Below are 26,143 nucleotides of genomic sequence, written 5' to 3' on the forward strand. Positions count from 1 at the left end.
AGGCCGAGGAAGTATACTGTTTTGCAGGAAGAGATCCAGCGCCAGGAGGTACCTCTGCAAGGTACAGTCCTGCTTCCCCTCCCCAGTACTTGCTTTGCCATAGGCATGAGGGGGTGCAGGGGCTGGGTGTTTCAGATGAAACTGGGCACAGTGCTAAGTCCCATAGACCAGCACTTCATAGAACTATAGAACCATAGAATTGTTTAGGTTGAAAAAGACTTTCAAGATCATCATGTCCAACCGTTAACCCAGCACAGCCAAGCCCACCACTAAACCATGTCCCCAAGTGCCACATTTACATGGCTTTCATATACCTCCCATGATGGTGACTCAACCACTGCCCTGGTCAGCCTGTCCCAGTGCTTGACAACCCTTGACAACCAATTGGATGATTCCCCCTGCATCCAGTAAAGGATGGAGATTCTCCTTAGCCTTCCTTTTGTTGTGAATATATTTACAGAAACATTTTTTATTGTCTTTTATGGCAGTAGCCAGATTAAGTTCTAGCTGGGCTTTGGCTCTTCTGATTTTCTCCCTGCACAACCTCATGACATCCCTGCAGTCCTAGTTGCCTTCCCCTTCTTCCACAGGTCACAAACTCTCCTTTTTTTCCCTGAGTTCCAGCTCTCTGTTTAGCCAGGCTGGTCTTCTTCCCTGCTGGCTCATCTTTCAGCACATGAGGATGGCCTAGTCCTGCACCTTAAGAGATTTCCTTCTGAAGAGTGTCCAGCCTGGACTCCTTTGTCCTTCAGAGCTGCCTCCCAAGGGACTCTGCCAACCAGTCTCCTAAACAGGCAGAGAGAAATGCAAATCCATGGGCTCTCCCAGTGGTTGGGAGTGATGTGTCAGGAGGCTGCAAGACCTCTTCTGCTGCAGCCTGAGTCTTCACCTAAACTCTGTTGAAATACAGGGCAAAGTTTTTTGTTTCCAATGTATTCATTACTGCTGTATTGCTAATAACATTAACTCTGAGTCCTCCTTCTAGGAGAGCAGATATAGCTGACCTCAGTCGTCGTAACCTTTCTCTGTGTTTATTCTGTCTGCCCAAGGCTGACAAATACCGTATTCATTTCAAATCTGTTCTCCTGCTTCTTTGTTCATTCAGTCATTCATTCAATTTCAAGAAAGATTAAAGGCTCCAAAAACATGCAGGATGGTGGCATAGCTATTGACAGGAATTCAGATTGGATCCCGGTAAGGAACTGAAAATATTCATGGCGTGGGAACGACTGTATTTTTCTAAAATGCTGTGTACTTATGCTGGGAAATGCAAATGAGCAGACATAAAAGAAGGACAAAGGCTAAAAGCACTTAGCTGGATGCTGGCTGGCTGGAAAGCCAGATGGTGTATTGCCAGCCAGGACGGAAAACTGAGAAGGGCCCTTCTCATCGGCTGTGGACCTTGTACTTCACTGCAGCCAAGTTGACCTTGTACTTCACTGCAGCCACCCCCACCCCCAGGAAAAGGGAGGGCTGGCAGAGGAGGCTTTGGAGAGGCACCAATTTGGAGGCTAACACCTCAATCTGGTTAGCTCCCCCCCCCCGCCTCCCTTTGCCTCAGCTCAGGGCTGGAGTCTGGGGTAACCTGTGACAGGGTAGGTGCTTTTTTACCCTCTCGAGGCTTTCAGTGCTGTGCAGGGGATGCTGAATGTTTGCCAGGTGGTACCTTCAGTCATCCACTGCCTATGGCTTTGTTGTCATTCGTCAGCCTTTCCTGCCCCGGCCCCCAGGCTTGCCTGCGGAGCCTTCACCACTGCTGAGGACATGAATGGAGTCTGTGCTCTGCTCACCCCCAACTTGCGCAGCACAGCTTCCCTCAGCCTCCCCAAGTGGGTGTAGGAACGACGCCAGTACTGTGCCTTTGCAGAGAGACAGAAATAACAGCACGAGGCTCTGCTCTAGCAGCAGGGGCCTTCTGAGTCCCTAACCAGCAAGGTCCATTATCTACTAGGAGAGACCTAGAGCTGAATTTTAACATGTATTATAGTGATTTCAACAGGCTTACAAGGTTCAGCCTTGAAGATTAGGACACAGCAGCAGGGATTTTCTGTTGTGGTATCCCATGCATCCAAACAATCCAGCTCTTAAGCCAGAATTTAGAAAAGCATTGACATTCTTAGTGGATGGATGCGACAAACATCCACTAGGATTTTTCAGAGTGCCTGGCCACTTAAAGCTGTTCCTTCCAACTTAACTGAGCTATTGGGCATTTAATCAAGGGAGCAGAGAGCTGGTCTGATTGTCTAGCCTTGCTCTGCTTCTTGCTGTCACTGCAAAGAAGCTGAAAAGTTTAAATTAGACCCCTAGATGGTCTTGTTCTGTCTTCAGTTGTCTAACTGCTATTAATAGTCTGATTCTCAGATCTTCTGCAAATTTGGGAACCTGGATAGAAACAGATCGTGAGTTTAAGGTGTGTTAAATTAGAAAGTAGAGTGTGTTTTTTTCTTGCTTTTTGAATTCTTTAGCTGAGACCAAGTTAAATGGCATTCAAAGTAAAACCAGCAAAGACAAGATTGCTAACATCAGCAGCTCTGTCAGCACAGACACCACCAGCAGTGCTGGTGGTGAGCACTTCGGCAGCACGGGAAACAACCACGTGTGCAAAAGTAAGTGCTGGGCAGGAGCAAGCATTGCTTCCTTCTGTATCAGCTGAGTCTGAAGCAGCTTGCATTCATCTGGTGGGAGAGAGCTGGGTAGGAAAGAGGTTGCAGTTTTGAGGGTTATTTGTAATGGTAAATTGCAGTCATTGTTGCAGATATTAACTGACATTTTTTAAAAATAAAACCTGTCACTAGACCGCATAGACCACATCACCAGCTAGACCTGCTTTTGGAAAGGCTGGATGGTGCTGTAATCAAATTTTTGGTTGTTTAATAATATGTCAATGTTCGTGAACCCTTGCTAAAAGTTAGACTGTTTGGGTTTCCCTTCAGATGTCCTTTTGTGTTTAACTGCATTGACAGAACTGGGAACAGAGTTTGCTGTCATTCTGGGTGGATCAGAGAACACCAAGCCAGATGATTTCCAAAATGCCAAGACCTCTGCCCTCGACCTGATGAAGTCAATGTGGCAGAAATGCTCAAAGGTGTGTCGTAATCCGATAGGCAGGATGGATCAGAGCTCTAATGAAGAACGGAGAGTCTCCTGGTTCACATAATTACTGTTTTTTTAAACTTCACAGTGATGCTGGTAATAATTCTACATACTCTAATGCAAGAATTAGATGTTAGTGAGCCAAGAAGGAGGAGTAGCTGAAGACGGAAGTGGAAAAGCTAGGAGTGGGTTTTCATGCCAGCAGCACACTTAGATATTTTACCAGGCAAATCTTTCAAGGCATCTTGAAAAATACACACAAAAATAAGAAATGGGGCTTATAAGCCATTACTTTAAATGATTTAAATAAATCTGGGGACAAAATGAGGCTGAGCCATGTCGTCACAAAAGGTCCAGCTAGATAGATAAATACAGGAACTTCAGACAGAGAAATTGTTGTCTTGAGCCAAAGAAAATGAAGTCAGTTCCTGGAGCTGATCCAGAACGGATCACCAGAATACAAATGTGTGATGGAGACAGGGGGGTAAAGACAATTGATATACCTATCATTTGCAATATATGCTTTCTGTGTTTGTGCAATAAAACTTGGGACTAAACTTGGCACTTTGAGGGACTTGGGGATCCTGCCTTAGATCTTCTCTAACCAGCTCTGGCTTTGCTGTCTGCTTTCTCCAGATCACGTTTGCTGTGGTGCAGTATGGAGCACGGATCCAAACTGAGCTGAGCCTGCAAGAAAGCTGCAACAGACCAACTGGTTTCTTCAAAGTCCGAAACATCAAGCAGCAGAGCTCTCGGACTGACATCACAGCCACACTGCACGTGTATTGTGAGTTCATGTATTTCGAGAAACTCCAGGAACACTTAAGTGATTCCTTTTGTTTCATGTGCATCAATCCAGACTTCTGCACCTCCTCTCTACTCTTGTCTCACAGTCTCAAAGCCCTCACTTTTCCAAAGCTTCTCTTAGTGACAGGCTCTGCCAGCTGAGGCCTGTGAATGAGTCTGGGGGACCATCAGGTCTGCAAGGAGAAACTGGCAAGAGGCAAAGTGTGAAATCCTTCCTGGCTGACACAGGGGCTTCAGAATGAAAACTCAGTCACTTGAGTCTTGCTTTAAGCATGTGTTCATTTGTAGACCCCATGCCTTTGCCATCTTTTTCACTGACCTGCTGCATCTCTGGGAGTCATGCTTTCCCTCTCAGCTCCATTTTCTTCGCAGTAGCATGACTCTTAACAATACTGACCTGCACTGTAAAAATGCCACATATGCTACTTGTGAAAGTGCTCATGAAGTCAGAGCTACCTGTTGTGGACAGCCAGTGTCCCTGGAAAGCATAAATCCTTCTGCACGTTTGCCTTGCACATCTGTACACTTGTGGGCTGAGAGCTAAATGAACATGAGCACCCTGCCACTGCCACTGACATTTCTAGCTCTGCAGACATGGCTTGTCCCATGAAATACCTCCGGCCTTCTGTTCCACAGGGATAAAGTCTTTGAAAGCCATGACTCCAGCCAGTCTGATGACAAGATAATCATTGTCAAGGCATCTGCGCAAGTGTTTCTGGAAAACCAGATGGAGAAATGTGATGAATTCCCTGGAAATGCCTATGGTTGAACTCTGAGCACCTGGGGTGAGTGGGAAGTGTCATCAAAGCCACACTTTTTTGCATAAAAGCACATATATAGGGGAGTGATGTTTCCATCCATCCCATGTGTCTGCTCTTATGCTTTAGCAATGGGTGGAAGAATAAAGGAGTTATGCATTAGTCTTGCAGGATGTCCAATCTGAGATGCCCTGGCTCCTTTGATTCACTCAGGCCTCCGTCTTCTTGATGCCAGAGAGTTTATTTTGAAGAAGGTTAAGGAATATATCCTAGAAACAAAGATGCTTACTTCATATATGTCTTGTAGCTCTAGAACTTTCATGATTTTTTGCTTTGCAAATAAGAGCTTTCTATGGGAATCTAGGATCAGGGTTGCTTTACCAAGCTTTCAGAAAACTCCCTTCCTTTTCAGAGCTTTCAACTTTTTAATGGAAATTTGGGAATTTGTTGGGTTTTGGCCTGTGTATGAAATCTGCTCAGTCTCCCTGTCTGATGGCTTTTCTCCCTAGACTGGAGGGTTCATAAGCAACCAGTGGGTCCCAGAAGAGCTGCAGAAGGTTAGAAGTGACTAGTTTGCACTGTTCACATATGAAGATTTTGACAGTTTGGCCAAAAGTCTTACCAGGTAATATGAGGTGCTGTGGACTGTTTGGATCAAAATAATCCTTCTCCCATTACTTCCGTGTTCCAGAAGCCCTGTAACAGATCACTTTTTGTTTTCTAAACATAGTGTTTTCTTCAGTTTTGTGAAGAGTTGTAAACCTTCCAGCCTGCAGACATAATAACTAAAAAGAAAAAAGTATGTATGTTGGATAATCACTCAGGAGCTGTGACAAATGCTAAGAAAAGTCATCGAGAGTTCAAGCGTATTTTTCAGAGCAGTAATTTATTCAGTTACCCTAGAAGCTGCTAAGAGAAGAGAACCCCAGATTTGCTGGCTTTTCTCAGAAAAGTTACCTGCTATTTCCTAATCAATATTTTTAGGAGATGCTCTGTAATCAAAACCATGGGCCACAATAACTAGACATGGTGTAAACTCTTGGATCTCGCTGAATATGTAAGTCTGTGTCTCAGACCACACCCTGCGGGCTTTTTCCTTCAGGCATAGAGTATGGTACTGATAGTATATGCTGGTTTTGCCTCTTGTGTGGATGCACCAGGGTAGTGTGGCAGTGGTACACACAGAATATGGACCCTTGTACGTGGCTGGAGCTCCACAGCATCATGAGAGGGAAGGTGTTGGCGTTTCAGGACGGCTGTTTAAAACAAACCCTGCAAGGAGAACAGGTACTGCGCCCAAGGGCAGCGAGGTCAGTGGGCATCAGGTGGGCTGCACGCATCTTGCTTGCTCCAACAGCGGCTGTGCTTTCTTCTCCAGACACTCTTGGATTTAGCCAGATGTGGATTACACAGTCTTTGTTCACTCCATAATGCTTTGGGAACATCAGAGGAATCATTAACTTTGGAAAAAGATGAAAAAAACATTAGCTAAACAGGGTGTACTATATTTATGTTCCGTTCTCATGGTTCATGGGGAAAGAGGTCATCAACTGTGGTACTCTTTTTCCTCTGTCAAATTGTTGAATAATGATTTTGTTACTGCTAAACTGGTTACAGGATCTGTCCCTGAGGATGGCTGTAATAAAATAAATAATAGGAAACGATCCACATATAAGTAGATATGTGATGTTTTGTTCTAAAAATTGCCTTACTGCTGCAAAGGCCATTAATTCTACAAAGCTATATATAGAGAATTCCAGTGAAAGAGTGCTTGTCTTTTTCTGGAGCGCAGGTTGGATCTTATTATGGATCTGAGCTCTGCCCATTTGATGTGAACCATGATGGGGTAACAGATCTGCTCCTTGCCAGAGCTCCATTTTATCACATTTGAGGGGAAGAAGGAAGGGTTTACGTCTATCGCCTGGAGACAGAAGTAAAAACACTGGTAGCGTAAACACTCCATGTTGGGGATTTTCCAACCATGCCTAAGCAATGACAAATAAAACATTCCTCCTTCGTGCTCTCACTGTATGTGCTCTCCCTGTATGGCAGAGGACCGCAGGCTGAAGCCAGCAGCCCTGTCTTATTCATTAGAATATAAAAGAGAAGTAACTGAAGAAATACAAGCATTGTCTGCCTAAGGTATACTCTTATCCCAGTGGGATAAAATCATGACTTTTACCTGTACATAGGCAATTTGTTGGTGCAGACCTTGCCCTGCCAAGCAGTGTTCTTTACAGTGCTTGCGATAAACATGTACGTGGGTAGCTGCTAAAACTTTGCTTCTCGGGACTTGTAGAAAACAAAATGTTTTGTGGGCCAAGCTACAGGATCTGCTACACAATATACAGGGTATAAGTTAATTGCATCAGGAGAAGCCCCTCTCCGGTGCACTGCTAAAATTTGCTCAGGGCACGTACAGGATGGTGAAAGCAGAAAACAACAGTCCGCGCGCCTGTTAGAATTCAAATAATGTGCACCCTCTTGTGGCTTACTTCTGTGATAGGGTGGGGGAGATGGGATGGCTTCTGTGGAGAAACAAGCTGGGGATCGACTCCATCTGCTAGATTTAAGAAAAGACAGTGCTTCAATGTGTCCGCTTGCACAGGGCTGTCCAGAGACGCTGCTTCTGGGTGAGAATTTGCATGCTCTCAGTGCAAAAGGATTAAGCTTTTGTTCCAAGAGTCAGCTGGTATCTTGAACTTCTTATTGTTTAGGGCTTTTTTGTTCACCTTTAAGCATTATAAGTGTGCACTGAGATTATTTTTTCCCCGTTAATGTAAGAGCTGCTCATGCTACATTTGCTGTAAATGGATTTCCTTCTTGGTTGTTTTTCCGACTGGTTCGTTCACCTTGAAAGGACACTTAAATGTGCAGGTGACCTCTCCTTTTGCAAGGATTGGGTTTACTGTGGCCAGTATTGGAGACATCAATAGGGATGGATATGAGGATATTGCAGTAGGAGACCCCCTCAAAGATCAGTTTTCAAACAGTTCCTTTTTTGGCAACATTTACATCTTTAATGGTGATAAAGACCAGATCAAGAGCTCTTTTTCTCAAGTACGTGTCTTGTTGGGAATTGGCTCCAGTACACCTTGAGAGGGAAAAGCTTGTATTTTTATAGCAAGAGGCTGGGAGGGAGGACTTCCACATTTCATTTACGTTGATGGGTGAGAAATTTGCAGATGTCAGATGGTTTATGTGACTCCATGGGTTTCTGCAGCAGGGCTGCTTCTAACTGTAACCGTTCACCTGTCTGCTTAGGCAAAGGAGCTGGATTCGGGTGCTGCCTGTAGAACAGCGTAGCCTTTTTCAAGCCTGCCTGGCCATTGCAGGAAATTAAGTCAGTATTTGGCATCTCAGGAGTGTTACAAAATTATCCTCACAGCAACCTCATGAAAAGAAGTGTATTCTCCCAAGGACAGGAGAGAGATCCTGACTTACATTTGTTAATGTTCCCCCCTTTTTTAGAGAGTAAAAGCCTCTGAAATTTCTTCAGGACACCAGTATTTTGGACAATCCATTGATGATGGCTTTGATTTGACTAACGATCGTCTCCAAGATATTACAGTAAGATCACTGGAGAACATGATCATGCTCTGGTAGGTAATAAATGCTATTTTTTAGTGAGCTGGGGAAATGCTTCAAAGACAAATATATAATCTGTGTTCCAATCTGTGTAATGATTCTATTTTTAATTCAGCATTAAAGGGACATAAAAAACCTTTTCTGAATACTAGAAATTATATAAAAGGTAAAGCCTTTCATTCAATTTGCAAAGGCTTTTGCCTTTGTGTGGCCAAGGCTTTGAACAAGTATGAGATAGTGAACATGAACTAATTAACATAGATCTAGGTCTAAGGCAACCTTGATGTCTCCAATTCAGCACCGATAATGTAGGTCATTCAGACAAAAAAAATGATTTTTTTACATCTCATACCTCATTTTCAGTCAGTCATCTGGTAGCTGAGTGCCCCATGCAGTTCAAAAAGGCTAAGACATGGCAGACAGATTTGATTTCATTCCTGCATTTTGTATTTGAAAACAAACTGTAGATAAAGAGAGAATTTGAACTTCTAGATAATGTGTTTATCTAATGGAAACATAAACACCATGTTTAATTCTGAAACTCTAACCATATTGGTGTATTTTGGCTGTCTGTTCCTTCAGACTCTTGGGATTTTGTGTGTTCTGAACGTTCCCAGCAGAAACTGGAACTTCTGTAAATAGGCCAGCCTGGTACAGGTGAAATACCATGGAAATACTGAGCAGTTCTTATCCTTACTGCCAGGCTTTCTTAAAACATTTTTCCTGTAATGTTTCAGTTAAGAATTTTTTTATATTTGATTCTGCTCCTTATCTGTTCTTCACTGACTAGCTCAAGACCAGTTGTCCACTCTCTCACCAGCACAAGATACAACCCAGGGAGAATCCCAATTTCCCAAAATAACAGCATTGTTACAGCATAATTATGTTGCGATAAAATCTCAGCTTTACTAGTGTCTCAACAAAATAATAAATGGGAATTGTGATCAGCTTGAAATCTATAGCCCTATGCTGTCCTCAGAAACTTGCGAACATAAGGAAACTGTTTTTCACAATGCGTGACTGAATCACTGAACACATTATCCAGGGGATGTCGTGGGAGCCAAATATATAAAATGATCCAAAAAAACCATTTGACAAGCTTATGGTCCACTGATGGCTGTTAAACACAGCTGCCCAAAGAAAACATTTGAACCAGAAGGTTCCTAAATATGCCAGGTGACAGAAGCTGGAACAGAAATGACAAGTGTGAAGACATTTTAATGCCCAGATATTTTCTCAACTTCTCGTTCCTCTTTGCTTGTAGCCATGTGACTTTGACTGTTTTTCTGAGAGTTAAACATGCGCTTTATAAGAAAAATGGTAACATGGCATTTGCTGTTCCTGTGCTGGATCGATACCAGCCATCAAACACGTTTTCTGGTAACAAAACAAAACACTAGCAAAGAGCTTTCTTTTTTTTTCCAGGATGCAACACTTTTACTCGTAAAACCTAAAAATAAAGAATGTGGATGTGGTTTCCTTACCCTTTGCATGTCATCATCTGCCCTCTGCTCCCTTTCTAGTGACCAGTGCTATATTCTAGGAAGACTTTAGGCCCAGGTCTTCCCCAAACAGATACTCAACCCTTATTAAGAGAACCTCATCTCTAAGGTCCAGCCTTAGATTTATGATGCTACCTGTGAAGAAGGCAGATGGTTTGTGTGTTTTGTGAAGTGTTTTTCAGATATTGAGCGTTCCACTGGAGCTTATATTAAGACTTATTTGAATGGTGTGTTTGATAGTAACAACTATACAGCTTTCTAAAAAAGTAATTTTAAAAATAATTAAAACAATGTATATATTTTTTAGTTGTAGTTGTGTGTTTCAAAGCAATATTTGGGAGGCTGCAAACTTCTAATAAGCTCAAAGGTTAAGTTCAATCTCCTGTCTCTTGCAGTTTAGTAACAAGATTCCTACAAGCTAATCCAGATCTTTTTCACAGTTAGTCTGAAATCCAAATCAGCTTCTGAAAGAATTCCATAAAGCTCTGTAAAAAGGCAGCTTTTTGCTGCTTAATAGGAGTCTTTGCCACAATTCAATATTTAATTAGCTGTCCATAAAGCATAGGACAGAGAAGTTAGGACAACATTTAGCACGGAGTAATAATGAACACCAATTACCATAGACGCAGTACTCTCAGGGATGATGATGTTGATAGTACATTCATTTCCTAAGAATAATTCATGAGATTCTTGAGCACTGGTCAGCATTGCCTAGTACTTATGCACCCACCCAACATCTAATTATTAATCATCATTGAACTTCTCCAGAAACTTGAGCACAGACAGTAGATTTTTATTTGTGAATAAAACTATTGCTAAAGGGAGTAACTTTGTCTCTACAAAATGTGTGCCTATAAGCTGGCACAGTATATGAACATATTTATTCAAGAAAAACATAACATCTCTGGAAAAGAAATGAATATTATGGTCCTGTGGCAATCCAGGGGTAAACAACTGGCATTTCTTTAACAAGACCTTGTCCCCAGTGAAGACTTTTCATGTTATTACTAATAGACCTTCTCCTGGGAGTTGAATTGAAAATCATAATCAATTAGGACTGACTTAGCCCTAGAGGGTCTTTTATTTCCAACTTCTCCTTAACTGAGGTCATAGGACTGTTGGTTTTCAGAGAATGTACGTATATATGTAAAGATATTCTGAATCTGCTGCCTTAAAAAAATTAAGACTGTTAAAATCTGACTTGATTAGTGTTTGCTTTCAGTTGCCTTACAAGAAGGACTGCAACAACAGGACTGTCTGTACTGCTCATTTAACTTTGACAAGTCAGATTCAGTGAGTCATAGTAGTTGCATTATCCAGATTTTGGATTTAACATTCATATGAAATGTCATCTTTGTGTATAAGAAGTTTTCTTCAAATTCTCAGGCGAGATTCGCTATCCTTTTGTTTGCATTACTTTCCATAACTTAACATTCACACAAGCTGTAACCGTATGCCTCCGTGGGCATTGCTGGGCTATTCTAGGAAGCCTCAGAGGAAAGACCAAGGTCTAAACAACTATAATAATCCTAAAATCATAATTCTGCATTTAATTGTGACAGTGTGATTTTGTTTTAGGCTGATGCACAGCACAGCACTACAGCAAAGGCTTGCTCAGTTTGCATAGCCTTCGATAAAACTGTAGGCATCACTTCATTGTAAAAATTTACCCTGGAGAGTCACTGAAAAGCTAATCAAACAGAACAATGTTTAAAGTCTATCTTGATGTAAAACAGAAATGATAAAATGTTACATAAAGTTTGGAGATGACTGCCTTTGATATTAAGCAGCATTTTCCTACACACCCTGAAGAATATTGAATAATTAATTGGGCTATTGCATTATCCTGTGTGTGAAAGCATTTGGAGGGAATGATTACCAGAACGCTTCGGGCCTCTCAGTAAATAACAGCCCTCAGAAGTAACATCTCACCCTTCTCATTTTTCTGTCTGGTTCTAGAAAGGAACTGGTGGTGGGCCACACTGAAGAAGTGACCATGAGTGTTTCACTGATGAACAGTGGAGATGACACATACGTGACAACTATGGTCTTGAACTATCCTAAAGCCCTACATTTTAAGAAGGTGACCAGTGAGGTAAGATTGTAGAACAGCTTTTCACAGCTAGCAGCTGACTGCTGAAAGAAAACCCAGTGCAGGCTCCTATTAATTTACTACCTAAATAAATCTTGGAAGTAAGGGCCAGGGAAGGAAAGGAGCATTTCAGTTGTTAAAACTAGAGCCCGAATACTGGATTTATCTGATTTAAGACTCCCAGGCTTTTATTGGGCTATTTGTACCTAATTCATTTTATGGGAGCAGAGACAGACAGAGTTGAATTTCCCAGTCTGTTTTTACTCAACATTAAAGAGCATTCCTGTTCTGTTGGCAGCTATCCTCTCCTGCTATTCACTGTGGCCAACCAATACCATTAATTTCTGCACTTACCCTGCAACTGCAGAATTCAGCATCCAGTATTCAAAAAGACAACTGTAAGGAAGGGGTCCTTATTTTCACTTTTTCCCAATCTCTAAATGATACTTTGAGTAGTATACTTTGCATCCTCTATCTACAATCAGGGCAGAGTCGCTATTCTTTCTAATTCAGCTTAATGGCTGGCATGCATTTTCCCCGAGGCAAGAGATAATTTTCATATTCCAGCACTTAATGTCCAATTTCTCCAGAAAGGAACAATGAGCAGAAAATACATTACCCATCATGTTTTAACAGTACCCTGGTTTGTTAAAGAGTATTTACAGGGTAATCGATACTTTACTATGTCTTTCTCTTCCCTCAAAACAGGCAAAATTTTCAGTGATTTGGCAATTAGATGAAAGCATATTCCAAAATAAGTTTGTAATCACCGTTAGTATCACCAAGTGAATACTGCTGTTATCACCACAAAACGCACTATGAACTAGAAAGAAAATATCAGAATTCCTACTTTGTGTCCATACTATTTATCAGTCACTGGTTACATAAAACTATACTTGTTCTTCTCAACCTTCTAAAGCATTTGGATCCATGTGAAAAAATCTTTCCTTCCCTTACGATAATTTTAGCTTTGCTAATACTTCATTATTTCAGTAAAAGATGGAGCATCCTGTAAGGTCCTAATTTAAGTGTAGTACCTATTTAAAAGCTTGTGTTTTCTGAAATGGCAAACTGGGTTCTGGCATCCTTCCTTAGCAGAGAGAACAGATGATTAAAATATATAATCCAGTTCTCTTCCGAGTAAAGCTTTCACTTGAAATGATGGGAATGACAACATGTTCGGGGCATTTTTCTTGATTAGGGGCTTTCTAATGGGAGGAAGTTACCATTCAGATTCTTTTCTTGTCACCTTCCTCCCATTAGAATTCATGGGACTGATTGGTACACAGCATTTTTTTTTTTGAACAGAGAGCATCTTAAAAAAAGAGATGAGAACTCATCTCTGGCAGCTACACTTCCTTGCAAGCACAGTTTAATCAAAGGTTTCTATATGAATTTAATGTCCACTTTTGTGGGGGGTAGAAGCTTTGAGTTTTGATTAATGAAAGCAATACTGCATATTCACAAATTAGCATTGGTTTGTGGGGAAACTTTTCAAGGCAATGGCAGCTTTCAAGGCCCGTAGTAATAAAGGGCTACTCCAACACCAGTGTACCATGTCACCGAGTGGGCTGGCACCTCTCCTTTCATTAATTACCACCACTCTGTTTCCACCCCTCTTGTACAGCCAATATTAGTTCTCAAACCATAGAAATAGAGGACCAAGGCAGGCAGATAATGATGTGGTTTCATCCATATTTTTTTTTAAAGCATAAATAAAAATACCGCCATTCTGACTGAAGAACACATCCTTGATGTCAGAGATGCATTCACTGCAGTCCTTACCAAGTTTTAAGAATATTAAATAATATTGCATTACTTGAGTCCATTAGAGGGAAAAAGATTATATTGGAATCTTACCAAGCATCTTCTCAATTTCCATCTAAATAATTTCAAGCACTGCTGATTGTCAAGTCACTTTCTGTGCTACTAGGCAGCACAAGTAAAGACTCTAGAAGATGGAACAATAAAATCATATAGTAGGCAGAGGGGTACCTAGGGTCTCTAACTGCTTAGCTTGTAAAAAGTAGACTTCAAGATAGTTTAAAGATGCATCTAATTGCTAAGACTGCATATATACACACATATATAGACAGACTGCATAGACAGCATTCCAGTTAAAACAAATCTGATGATGCTACCTCTTAATTACTTAATGCATCTAGGTCACTGGATGTAGTAATTTTGAATTATCTAATTCACTTTTCACTTAGTTTGATTTATTGTTCTCTTTAGACCAGTTTCTTTTAACGTATGTGAATGATAGCAAAGGACTTCCTGAAAACAAAGAATTCAGGTTTAATATAAGTATAGCTTCAAATTTAGGTCACCTGACCCGTCTACAATCAGGACTAAAGAACACTTATTATCTTGTGCATTTTCTTCTGCAGATGCATGAAGAAAATTGCTTTAATGCTACCATCAAGTTACAGATTTGGATTCCTATCAGTATCCAAGGTCACAACATGAGAACAGTCAAAAATGCATCAGGAACACAGGTACTTTTTCTTATATTTTTTGCATAATCAAATAACTCTTCACTGGTCCTTAAGAGACAAAAAACCATAACATTGCAGATTAGTGTTTAACAGCAGAAACTTTTCCCATTTCTATTTTGTAGCTTCATTCCAGGAACAAATTTTGCCAAACAAAAATTCAGTTTTAAAACTAAGTCAAAAGGTGGGTTTTCCCCCCCTCTCTGTCCCCAGCTGGGTTAACAATATTTACCTTTGTCCTTACTGTCCAGAATCGTGGGGCTTTTTTCTTTTAAAAAAGTACTTCAAGAAAAACAATATAGTAAAAAAAGAACATTTAATAATTTAAGTTAATAAAATATCTGTGGAATTCAAAACATTTAATTGAGCTTGAAGAAATCTTTTTTCCCCCTTCTCAAACATTCAACTCTGTTTTCTCCCCCTGCCCCCCATCACCCCCTGAAAAAAAGCAGATGACTTTTCTGGGGTTTGTTTTGTTTTTTGGGGTTGTTTTTTTTTTTTAGACATTTTTGGTATCATGTTATACACAGTGCTAACCAATCATAACACCACTTCATCATACCAACATTTAAAAAGATCATACGCTAAAAACAGTATCAGTACTTAGTTCTTGGAAACATTGCACTGCCTCGGTCACTGGAAGAGGCTGCTGTTCTGTAAAACTTCACTGGCAGACGCGAAGGTCAGTACTTCTTTGTGGAACTTAACAAGCTGCTGCTTTATTTTCCTCATGGCAGGAGTTGATTCCTTTTTCTTGTATCTCATGTCATTCAAAAGTTTAACTGACAAGTAGTGCAACCAGAGGACGTTGCTGTGTGGATGATAGTCAGTCCAGCAGCCAGAGTTCTCCGCTTTCATTTGCCTATAGATATCAAACTGGTAGTCCCCTGTGCCTTGAAACAATGCTTCATCAGTGGAAAGGTCACAAAACACAGTTAAGCCATCCTTCTCCAGCCGAGACAAGGTGTAATCTATGATGTTGACATGAATCCTTGCTGTGGGGATCGTGTGCGTTGTCCCATTCAACACATAAGTAACCTCTTTTACGTCCGTTTTCTTCACCAACACATTCCCCCAGTGCAAGTCTCTGTGCTCAAAGTGCAGTTCTTGTTCTGCCACAGCCAGGGAAGCAGTGACCTGGTGCAAAATGCTTTTTGCCGATGCCACTGAACTGAAGTGGTTTCTCATATTCTCCAAGTCACTGCCTCCAAATTCGAACTCCAGAACCATGAAGAGCTGCTTATCCCCAAAAATGTCTGGCCGATCATTTTCTGAGCCCGTTACTTGGTGGTATTTGTCCCAGGCTTCCAGGAGATACTTAGGATAGGCCCCTTGAATGCAGTGCACAGAGTACAAGCTGATGAACCCCACAGTCCTATTCGCAGACTCCTCAGACAAAAGACTGAGTTCTTTTGAAATTATTATCTCGGGCAGAATCTCTCCAAAGCTCTTTTGAGCTTCGCCATTTACTTTTCCAGTCCCCTCAATGGGAATTATTTTTAAGGCCACAGGTCCCCTCTCACTGTCAATCTGGAAGACCTCTCCAAACACACCTTCTCCAATTTTCTTGCAGCCTTTCATCTTATCTAAAAAAATGCATTCCTCAAAAGCAATAGGCCCCTCCTGGTGGCATTCCCTGAACACCTTCTCTGCATCCGTAAGCATTGGCTCCAGGACAGAACAGGAATACCTGGGAGCTAGGAGGCTCATGGAAGACCAAGTGCAGCACTGAGGCATGCCAGCAGATAGGACTGCTTGGTGGCTGGAAACCTGGGATTTCACAGGAGGGGTACAAAGGATGCTGTAGCAGGAACTCTCGTTTGTGGTAACTTTCTTCTTCTTGTGGAAGGACAGAGATGCTTGCACTCTACCCCAGGAATGGGAGCTACTGAGGAGCGAACAGTCATAGTCTCTTACATCTGCGGACAGCTCCAGGGCACCCTTCTTCATTCCTTTTTGCCTCATCTGTGGTCTGAAAAAGTAGTTCGGTGGTGGCTGCCTCTTGGTTTTGTGCCTTTTTGGCTGGGGCCTCATGAGCTTCCCCCAGCGGCTGGTACTGAAGCCACTGATGCAGGCTCTCTTGCAGGAACTGCTCTCCCCAGGAACAGCTTTGGTGCTTTTACATTTGTTCGCCAAGACCCCTTGGCAGCCCAAAGGGGACCCCGGCTGCTGGCAGGCAGGTTGGGCGTCTGCCTCTCCGGCATGTTTCACGTTTGCCAGCCACACCAACACTTCTTGAGGGTCCAAGACCACCACTGGTGTCAGCGGGGTCCGCACAGGGTTTTTTCCGTGGCAGCACGGGCTCCCTTCCCCCGAGACCCCCCTCAGGTGAGGGCAGGGCGGCGGGCCAGAGCCCCCGGCCCCCGGCGCAGCGCCCCGCGGCTGGCTGGCGGCGGGTTTCGGGGGGTTCGGCCCCGGGCAGGGCCCCTGTGCCAGCACCCTTAGGGCCTCGCCGGACCCCAGCGGCGGGAGCGGCTCCCCGCCCCGCCCCAGGCCGCCCGCGCTGGGCACGGCCGGGAGCTGCTCCCACTCTTCCCGGGATGACTCGGGCGAGGCGGGCCGCTGCCAGGGCGGTGGGGAGCAGAGCCCCGGGCCGCCCCGCGGGGTGGTGCCCAGCGGGCTGGGGGAGCGGGGCCGGGCGCGGCAGCGCGGCCACTGCGGGGTGCTGCACAGCAGGGGGCGCCGCGCCCCGCAGGGCGGCCCCTGGCGGCGGCGGGCGGCGCCGCAGGGGGAGCGGGACGGGGACGGGGAGGAGGACGGCGAGCGGGCGGGCGCGGGCGGCCCCCCCAGCCGGTTCTCCTTCTTCTCCTCCTCCTCCGCCGCCGCCGCGCCGCCGCCGCGCGTCCGCAGGCGCCAGCGCCGGGCGGGACGCTTACCCCGCGGCTGTCGGGAGCATTTGCCGGGCGACAAGAAGTCGGGGTCGTCCGAGTGGGCGGAGACGGCGCTGGAGACGGCGCTGGAGACGGCGCCGGAGTCGGCCGAGGCGGCGCTGGAGTCGGCCGAGATGGAGCCGAAGATGGCTTTGCGGTCCTGAAGCGGCGAGAGCCACCGCTCGGGCAGCGGCAGCAGGCGGAGGCGCCCGCGCCGCGAGTAGGTGCGCAGCAGGCGCGGCTGGAGCGGCATCGCGGCGGCGGCTGGATCGGGCCAGGCTGGTAACGGCTGCCCGCCGCCTTTTCAAACGACGTCTCGCGAGAGCCGGGCGGGGCGGCACGAGAGGAGGGCGCGGCCCCGCCCCGGCCCCGGCCCCGAGTGGTCTACCGCCGGTGCCGGCGTAAACCCGCGGACCCGTGTGCTGGCCGGGCACCCGTGCCCCGTTGCCTTGCGGGGCGCTCGTGGCGGCTCCGGCCGAGCTGGCGGGCACCGCCGCCGTGGTACCGCCGCCGTGGCAGCGGGGCCGCCTTCGAGCCGCTCGCACCGCGTGTGCGCGGAGGGCGGCGCTGCGCTGCCTTCGTTCGCTCCAAGCCGCTGCCGGCTCTGGCGGTGTCCCCGGCAGCGTAGCCCAGATGCCGCTTTCCTACCCGCGGGGCCGTTTGCTGACCCCCAGGGCAGAGCCGCTCACGGGAGCCCCATCCTCTTCCTCCCTCCAGAAACTGACCTGATACTTGGAGCGCTGCCAGCATCCGTCTTCTTATCAGCAATAGTTAACCTGTAAGGTCGTACACACAAGACACTGTTGCAGCCCTTTTTTTTCCCTGAAAAGCAATGGATATTGCGTTCCTTGTGTTTCTTTTACCATAGTTCTTAAAAAGTAGAACTGCTCTGCTGGTCACTGGTGTGAAAGAAGAGACTCAAACTCTTGTGGGTTACTCTAGGTTTGCAGTTTTAATCGGTACAGCAGCGTTGGGTCACCTCCGCAGAGAGTGACAAGGTTACAGGATTTTTAGCTCTACATTTATAGTCTCTACAAAGCATTACCTCATCTATTGGTTTCAAACAAGTCTTTTATTAGTCATTATCTTGACAGTCGTTTTCACAAGTTGTTCTATATCTTGACCACTTTGCCATTTTACTTTTTCTTTCAAGGATGATCGCTTCAGGTTCTGCATATGTCAGTTCTGAGTAATCACAATAGACAATCTCCACCGTCTCAGCCTCCTAGAGGTTAGGGTCTTCTGTTCTTAGAAACTTCTTTGAACTGTCAGGTACAGTCTTACTAATATTAAACTTTCATTGTCCAGCATCTATTTACTGATCGCACTTGCAGTCCTGGTCTGGGGCTATACAGGGGACAAAGCTGAGGTGTACAGCCTACAGTAGCACTGATCTGCCATTTTCCTCCAACAGTCCCCCGTTTTCTTTTTAGATACTATATTAACAAATACAGTAGGGATATGTCGGTATATGAGACACACAAGACATACAACATTGTTCCCATTTTGGCACCATTTTGTTTTCACGTTTAAACGATTTCACAAACACTTCATCTCCTACTTTATAATTATGAAATTATACTTCAAGACTAACCCCTTGATATCAATAAATGTATTTCTGAATTGGATCAAAAAATCTTACAAATATAACAAATACTGAATGACATTCTCATCCCCATCTAATAATGCAGTTTTTGCTGAAATAGATAAACCTGGTGCTGCTAAAATTCGTCCAAATAAAATCTCTGCAGGACTCAGTCCATGTGGTTGTTTTGGAATTGTTCTCAAATCTCATAAAACTAGGTTTAAAGCCTCTGGCCACTTAAGACCAGTGCTAGCACAAACTTCTGCTAGACATTCCTTAATGGTTTGATTCATCCTTTCTACTTGTCCAGAGGATGGAGGATGATAAGGAGTATGAAACTGACCTTTAATATCTAAAGTTACATAAACCTGAAGCAAGATCGCAGCTGTAAAGTGAGGTCCTCTGTGTGAATCAATTACTTCAGGGATTCCATATCGAGGAACAATTTCTTTTAACAGAGTTTTTACCACAGTCTTTAAAATCATTATATAGGGTAACAGGATTTGGAATAGAAAAGAAATTAGCAACCACCATGTCAGGGGTCAGTTGATTTTTGATTGCGGCCGCTCGGGCTGTGGCATCAGCAAGTGCATTTCCTGCAGCAAGTTGATTGGTTCGTCTAGTGTGTGCAGGTATATAAACAACTGCAATTTCTTCGGGTTCCTGTATAGCTAAAAGCAAATCATTAATTAGATGACCATGAGCAATTGTTTTACCTGCAGATGTTAAAAATCCTCTTTCTTTCCACAGGGCTCCCACAGCGTGACAGATTCCAAAGGCATATTTTGAATCCGTATAAATATTAACTCGTCGTCCTTTAGCATATAGGGCTGCTCGAGTCAAAGCAATTAATTCTGCTGCCTGTGCCCCTAAAGTTGGAGACAATGGTTCGGCAAACAGCACAAGGTTTTCAGTTGCTACCACAAAACCTGTGAACCTTTTTCCATCTAGATAATAAGATGAGCCATCAGTAAAGAGGTTTACATCAGGTGCAGTTAAAGGTGTATCTTTTAAGTCCTCTCTGGTTTTACTTACAGTTTTGATCACTGCAATACAATCATGTGCTCTTTCTGGTTCACTCACAGGTAATAAGGTGGCAGGATTCAAAGTCTTTGATCTTTCAAGTTTGACATTTTCTGTTAATAACAAGATGATCTCGTATCGATGTGTCCTTTGTGCAGAGAGTGCTTTTTCTGCATATCTTGTTAACAGCATCTCCACCTCATGTGGGACAGCAACAGTAAGACGGTGACCTAAGACGATGTTTTTCGATTTTTCTACTAGTTCAGCGGCTGTGGCTACAGACTGCAGACAGTGCGGAGATCCTCTGATAACAGGGTCTAAAGTGAGTGAATAATAAGCTATTGGTCTCTCATAAGGTCCTTGGTTTTGTACCAGTACTCCTTTAGCTATTCCTTTGGCTTCTGTAACATAAAGTTTAAATGGTTTTTCCTAATCTGGAAGTCCTAAAGCTGGTGCATTTACCAATGCAGTTTTAACATTCATGAATGCCGTTTCTAGTTCTTCAGTCCAGGGTACCGGTTCCGGGTGCGCATCCTTGGTGGTCTCCACTAATGGTTTGGTAATTTCAGAAAATCCCAAAATCCAAGGTCTACAAAACACTGCTTGACCTAAAAAGGCTCTCATTTGTTTCTTGGTGAGTGGTCTTGCTATTTCTTGTATTGCTTGTACTCTACTTGGATCTAACTTCCTAGTTCCCCCTGCTAAGATAAACCCTAAATATTTAACTTCAGGCTCACAAAACTGCAATTTAGAAAGGGATGTTTTATGTCCTTTTTCAAAAAGTTTGTTACAAACATATTCAGTGTCCTTTACACAATCTTCATAAGTCAGGCTAACGATAAGTAAATCATCAACATACTAAATCAATATTGATTTGGCTGGTAGTTCCAAGTCTTCTTAAGGTTCTTCTTAAGATTCTGCTTAAGGATCTGAGAAAACAAAGTTGGTGAAGCGGTAAATCCCTGTGGAAGGCGAGTCCAGGTGTACTGGCGACCTTCCCAAGTAAATGCAAACAAGTTTTGACTTTCTGGGTCAATGAGAATGGAAAAGAATGCTCCTGTTAGATCTAACACAGTATACCACCTAGCCCAATTAGTAATTCTTTCCTCACATTGGCGTATCGCTTCTATTATAAAGTAGTTGCGGTTCGCCAAGCCTGCAATCCATCTTGAGTATGTATCTGCCAATTTGGATCATTCAGAGGCCATATCGGCCTACCTGGGGTGTTTTGACTCATTTCTCTATCCTTTTGCATAATTCGCTCTCGCTCTTCATTAGTGAAAAGTTCCTGCAACAAGGTTTGCATGTCTTCCCAATTAGGTTTATAATCTCGGATTATGCCAGATAAAAATTTTGCACATTTTTCAGCATTATTTCTCAAGCATGGCATTTTCTCTTGCCACAACATTAGATCACCTGGTTTCCAGGGTTGGTGGTGAATAGAGACTGCAACAACAGGTGATACGTCTGGACCAGAATTGGGACCTGCCCTTGGATTGGAGTGAAACTCGACTACCATAGGAAATTGTCCAGCTTCAAGAGACTCGAACTCTTTATCATATGCATAGCATATCCAAAAATCTGGTTTTTCTCTAAGAGACTTAAACTCTCACCATACTTCTGGTTTTTCTCTAAAAATGCTAATAATTCCTCCCTTTTCATAGGTTTCCTAAAGGCCAGCCTTTTTCTTAAATCAGCCCATTCTAACCATAAAAGCAAATAATTCATTTGTTGAGGATTCCTGTCCTCTAATATAATCTCAAACACCTTATTCTGACTTCATCAAAAGTTCCTTCAGGTGGCCACACTTCTTGGGGTCCAGCCCCTTTTACTCTCATCAAAAACAGCCAATCATCTTGACACAAGGTAATAACCTTTGATTTCGTCAACCCTGCTGTACCAGATAGTTTGTTCCAATTACATAATAATTCTGCCAGAGGAGATCCTTTTGGAATTGATGGATAACCTCCCATGTTGCAAGTTTAATCATGATGGGTACTCTGAGGTATCTAATTGCCTTAATACCGTACAAAATACAAGAAAAGGGAGACTTGAACTCATCAATTCTGTTGCCGGGGAGACTTGAACTCACTAATTCTGTTGGTGGGGAGACTCGAACTCACCAACTCTGTTGCTGGCGTCTTTTGTAGGATGTTAAGCAAGGATCCTCGCAATCCTTCCTTCCCCATCATGACCTAGAGTCCCATCTGGGGTGCCAAAACTGTAAAAGAAGAGACTCAAACTCTTGTGGGTTACTCTAGGTTTGCAGTTTTAATCGGTACAGCAGCGTTGGGTCACCTCCGCAGAGAGTGACAAGGTTACAGGATTTTTAGCTCTACATTTATAGTCTCTACAAAGCATTACCTAATCTATTGGTTTCAAACAAGTCTTTTATTAGTCATTATCTTGACAGTCGTTTTCACAAGTTGTTCTATATCTTGACCACTTTGCCATTTTACTTTTTCTTTCAAGGATGATCGCTTCAGGTTCTGCATATGTCAGTTCTGAGTAATCACAATAGACAATCTCCACCGTCTCAGCCTCCTAGAGGTTAGGGTCTTCTGTTCTTAGAAACTTCTTTGAACTGTCAGGTACAGTCTTACTAATATTAAACTTTCATTGTCCAGCATCTATTTACTGATCGCACTTGCAGTCCTGGTCTGGGGCTATACAGGGGACAAAGCTGAGGTGTACAGCCTACAGTAGCACTGATCTGCCATTTTCCTCCAACAACTGGAAAAATCGCCTTCACCAAGGAACTGTGCCTGGCCCTGAAAGAAGAGAATCCAACGCTGAGGTACCAGAGCATTGTGTGAGCAGCTTGGTCCTTCACTTGGGGCAGGAACAAGGGAGAAATCCAGAAGGTTTTGCTGAATCTAGAGAACCAGTCAAGTTCCCAGAGTTAAATTCTGGACCTTTTGAAGCAACTATCTGTTCTGCTATTGAATTTAGTGAAGCCAGGTTTTTGTCTAGAGGGTAAAAACCAAGGGAGGATATTTGCTACTGCATATCAGAAGAGTTTTTAGAGTTCTGTATTGAACTGTGTATCTGGCACTTGAGGCTAACACAGAGGCTTCCTGTCCTCTCAGAATATTCCTTCTCTTTCCCTAGTGAAAACATGCTTTTCCTTAGCCTGAAAGATAGTCACTGATGATTACTGCAATCACTGTAAACTTGTAAAGAAGACTCATTAAATTTATAACTCCTTTGACTGGGCATGCAATGAAAAAAAAAAATTTGTACCGTATTTGAAAGTACCTGCACAGATAGGTTGGTGGTGCGTCTAACGTAGTTCAAAGGTTGAACGCTAGCTCAAGCTAGATCGTTTTCTCAGCTAAAAGCTAAACAAGAAGAAATAGCTGGGCTTTAGCATATGCAAAGTTGGCTTTGATTCTGTTCCAGTTTACTCTTGTCTTCCTGCAAGATTAAGTGTTTGATGCTTTGCCTGTTGTAGGAAGCTGTGTTGGTGGACTTCATTATTCTGCTCCTTGGGAAAATGGGTATCATTAATGCACACATAATAAAACAGAAATCTTTTTGGTAGATGTTTTTATGATTTTTTAAGATTTCTTTTAATATGAAAGTGGTATTTTCAAATGCACACTGAAGGAAATCTTCCACTTACTGTTGTAAAACTTCAGTCTTACATTTTGAGCTATTCTCAGCATTGTGGTGTAACCTCTCAAGTCTTGTTTTGAAGTGCTTTGCAGAACATTTGAACATTATGAAAAAGATTAGCTTTTGTACCTCACAATCTTATTTCTAATTTCTCATTTTCAGTTGCTTTCAAATCCTGATTTGGTCACAAATGAAAACTTGTCTCACAGACCTCATTGCCTACTCAGACAGACTCCTCCTTTATCAGGAGATGCTTGCCCAAGCAAGCATGGTTCACCACACCTGGAGCAAGGGCAGAGCAGAACAGCGAGCTACAGTGCTGCCATCCTCCCTGCTCGATGTGTACCACAAAGTAGGGTGAGTTGTGAACAATCTCAGTTTATCAGCTGCAGATTATCAGGAACTACAATTTACAGGATCAGGGGAAAGAAGGTGCCTAGCCAGAGCCTGTGGCTGGCTTTAGCCAGTACCAGGTGTTTTCTTTCCTGAGCAATGAAATGGTCTCAGGCCCCCCCCAGGTGTCTGCTGTTTCCAAAGGAGAAGTACAGAGAGTTGGTACTAATCCTCTCTTTGGCTTTCTCTATCCCTAATTGTGTAGATTTTTTATTTCTGCTCTGTTTGGTTAACCATAAACTCCACAAATCAAATACATCTTTACACACAGCAGTAGGTAAAACAAAGATATTTTTCAGTCAGACCTTAAGAAGACAAAGCAGTTCCTGTCTCCTTTGGCTTAACCAGTATTGCCTGATGGAAAACTAAAGTTAACAGACAAACCGTGGCCTTTATGGAAGTTTCCTTGTAAAATTTCTGCCTGGTACCCAGGTAGCGGTAATGCATCTTTTCAGGGCTGTTACAGAGATCACCTCCTGCTGGGCTGGGCACCCTGCAGGCTGTGCAAGCCTGGGTGTGTCCTAGCTCTAAATTTGGCTGCCGGACAGCCAGAAGTTAAAGGTGCTAGGCACACTGGGCAGCCTGCCTAGGGCAAAAGTAAGAGGTGCTACGGTGCGACATTGTTTTGAGTAATATAGGGCCCTTGTGTGACTGTCAGCAGTGTGAGAGAGAGAGATGCAGAGATCCCACACTGGCATCCAGTTGTCAGTAGCTGCAGCCATTCTGGCTCGAATTTCTTTCTCCGTTCTCAACTGGTTGTAGGATTCCTTGGAGCTACAGAGAGCAAGTCACTCCAAATCTGCTTACAAGTGCCAGGGGTTGAGGAAATGAGACTTTGCAGATGAGAGCTCAGAAAGGGTATTCCTGCCTGAACCAGGTCTTTTGTCATGACAACTCTGTACTATTTGGTTGGGAAAAAAATGTGCTTTTTCTGATCTGAATCACTTTACTGTCACCCCCCTTTGTGTAAATCCTCTTTTTTTTTTTAAACGTTTTTAATTGCATCTTCTTCAAAAATACATTTTTGCAAGAGAAGCCTGACTGTATTGCACTTGCTGGCTGAAGGCAGTTTTAGGCATTTTGCTGTACCCTTCCCCAGGTAGCATAGCAGGTCACTGGGGCTGTTCCCAGTTGCTCAGTCTGGATTTTGGCAGAGCTGTTACAAAGTTGTTCTTCTTAGCCTGTCGCTGTGTGGAAGAAATGAAGTACAGGGGAAGCAGAATATGCTGGGCTGATGAAGAGCATCCCTTTGAAGAGCTTCAGGCAAGAAAGAAAAAAAGCTGCTCCAGAGGAGCAGCTGTGCAGGGTAGTGACTGAGGTGGTGGCATCATGAGGAATAGCTTTTTCAAAGGTTCCTTTTTCATTCACTAATTTATTTTTAAGTTTTAGGGCCTGCTGGATCTTTTTAGGGGCAGGAAATGTGTTGTCTGCTTTTTCCAGTGCTCTAGACAGGTCTCGCACTGAGCGACCATGGGTGGACAACTGTCAGTAAAGGGACTGGAATATACCAGCAGTTGTGGTCTTTCTGCCCGTCCTCCCTCCCAGACCTTCTCTGTCTCACACTGAAGTCCTGCCTGTTCTGAAGCAGCTGGAGGTCTCTACAGTCAGATCATACTTGGTAAGTCTGGGCACACAAAAGCTGTTTGTGGTCTTTTCATTACTTTCCTAAGGGAAGAAGTGTTAATTGTGGAAGCCGTGCTAAGAATAAGGAGTTGCAATGAGAGTTTTCTCAAGGCTAAACAAACTCAGCTCCTTCAGCCAGTCTTAGTATTCTCCCTCTTTCTCTCCTTTTTTTCTGTTTTTTTCTCTGAATTAAGTTTCCTCATTACTTGGATCCCTTTTCTTGTCCCCTGTGACTCTCAAGGAGGTCAGCTCTTGAAGTGGGTAATGCTGTTTTCCTTTTTAGATGTTTTTTTCTTAAATGCATTACAGGGTTCTGTGACTTGTAATTTCCGATGAGTGCCATCCGACCATTTAATTCTTTGCAATTCCTATAGTAGGTGCCAAACACATTTGCAGTAATTGGATGGCACTTAAGGGATTAGCCAAGACTGCCAAGACTCAGTCATCCAACCACAGCTGGGGTTTTGTGCTGTTTCCATGGCAGCCTTGCTGTGTCTGCTTCTAAATTTATTTGCAGTCTGCATTTTTTAATAAAATCCCCTGTGCACAAGCCTTGTCAACATTTGTGGTCTTGCTGTGTGGCTCTGACTTCTGTGCACTCTGGCAGCGGCACAGCTATGTCATCCCCCTGAACGACAAAAGACTCGTCTAATGACTCTGAACGAGTCATTTAGCACCTGACCCCAGCCAGGCTAA

General features: G+C 43.6%; 2 protein-coding genes across 3 annotated transcripts in view; one reads left to right on the plus strand and one right to left on the minus strand.

The window, feature by feature from the left end:
• LOC102047179 (transient receptor potential cation channel subfamily V member 2) overlaps positions 1–24,808 on the plus strand; it is a 49,000-nt gene extending 24,192 nt beyond the window's left edge. For both annotated transcript variants that reach the window (XR_008733546.1, XR_008733549.1), the window contains exons 25-34: positions 2,934–3,189; positions 3,730–3,880; positions 4,537–4,685; positions 5,168–5,945; positions 6,451–6,591; positions 8,130–8,260; positions 11,708–11,843; positions 13,551–13,628; positions 14,231–14,338; positions 23,594–24,808. The gene's annotated coding sequence lies outside the window, so the exon portion shown is untranslated. The remainder of the gene's footprint in view (positions 1–2,933; positions 3,190–3,729; positions 3,881–4,536; positions 4,686–5,167; positions 5,946–6,450; positions 6,592–8,129; positions 8,261–11,707; positions 11,844–13,550; positions 13,629–14,230; positions 14,339–23,593) is intronic.
• HASPIN (histone H3 associated protein kinase) lies at positions 14,635–18,612 on the minus strand. The gene has a single exon (XM_027806322.2). It carries the CDS (start codon positions 17,456–17,458, stop codon positions 14,969–14,971), a length of 2,490 nt encoding a protein of 829 aa, XP_027662123.2. The 5' UTR covers positions 17,459–18,612; the 3' UTR covers positions 14,635–14,968.
• Positions 24,809–26,143: the final 1,335 nt, after the last annotated feature.

The sequence above is a fragment of the Falco cherrug genome, chromosome 1, assembly GCF_023634085.1.
Source record: "Falco cherrug isolate bFalChe1 chromosome 1, bFalChe1.pri, whole genome shotgun sequence".
NCBI lineage: Eukaryota > Metazoa > Chordata > Aves > Falconiformes > Falconidae > Falco > Falco cherrug.

Coding starts and splice junctions, on each gene's coding strand:
- HASPIN (XM_027806322.2), bottom strand. CDS start 17,458: ATGCCGCTCCAGCCGCGCCTGCTGCGCACCTACTCGCGGCGCGGGCGC.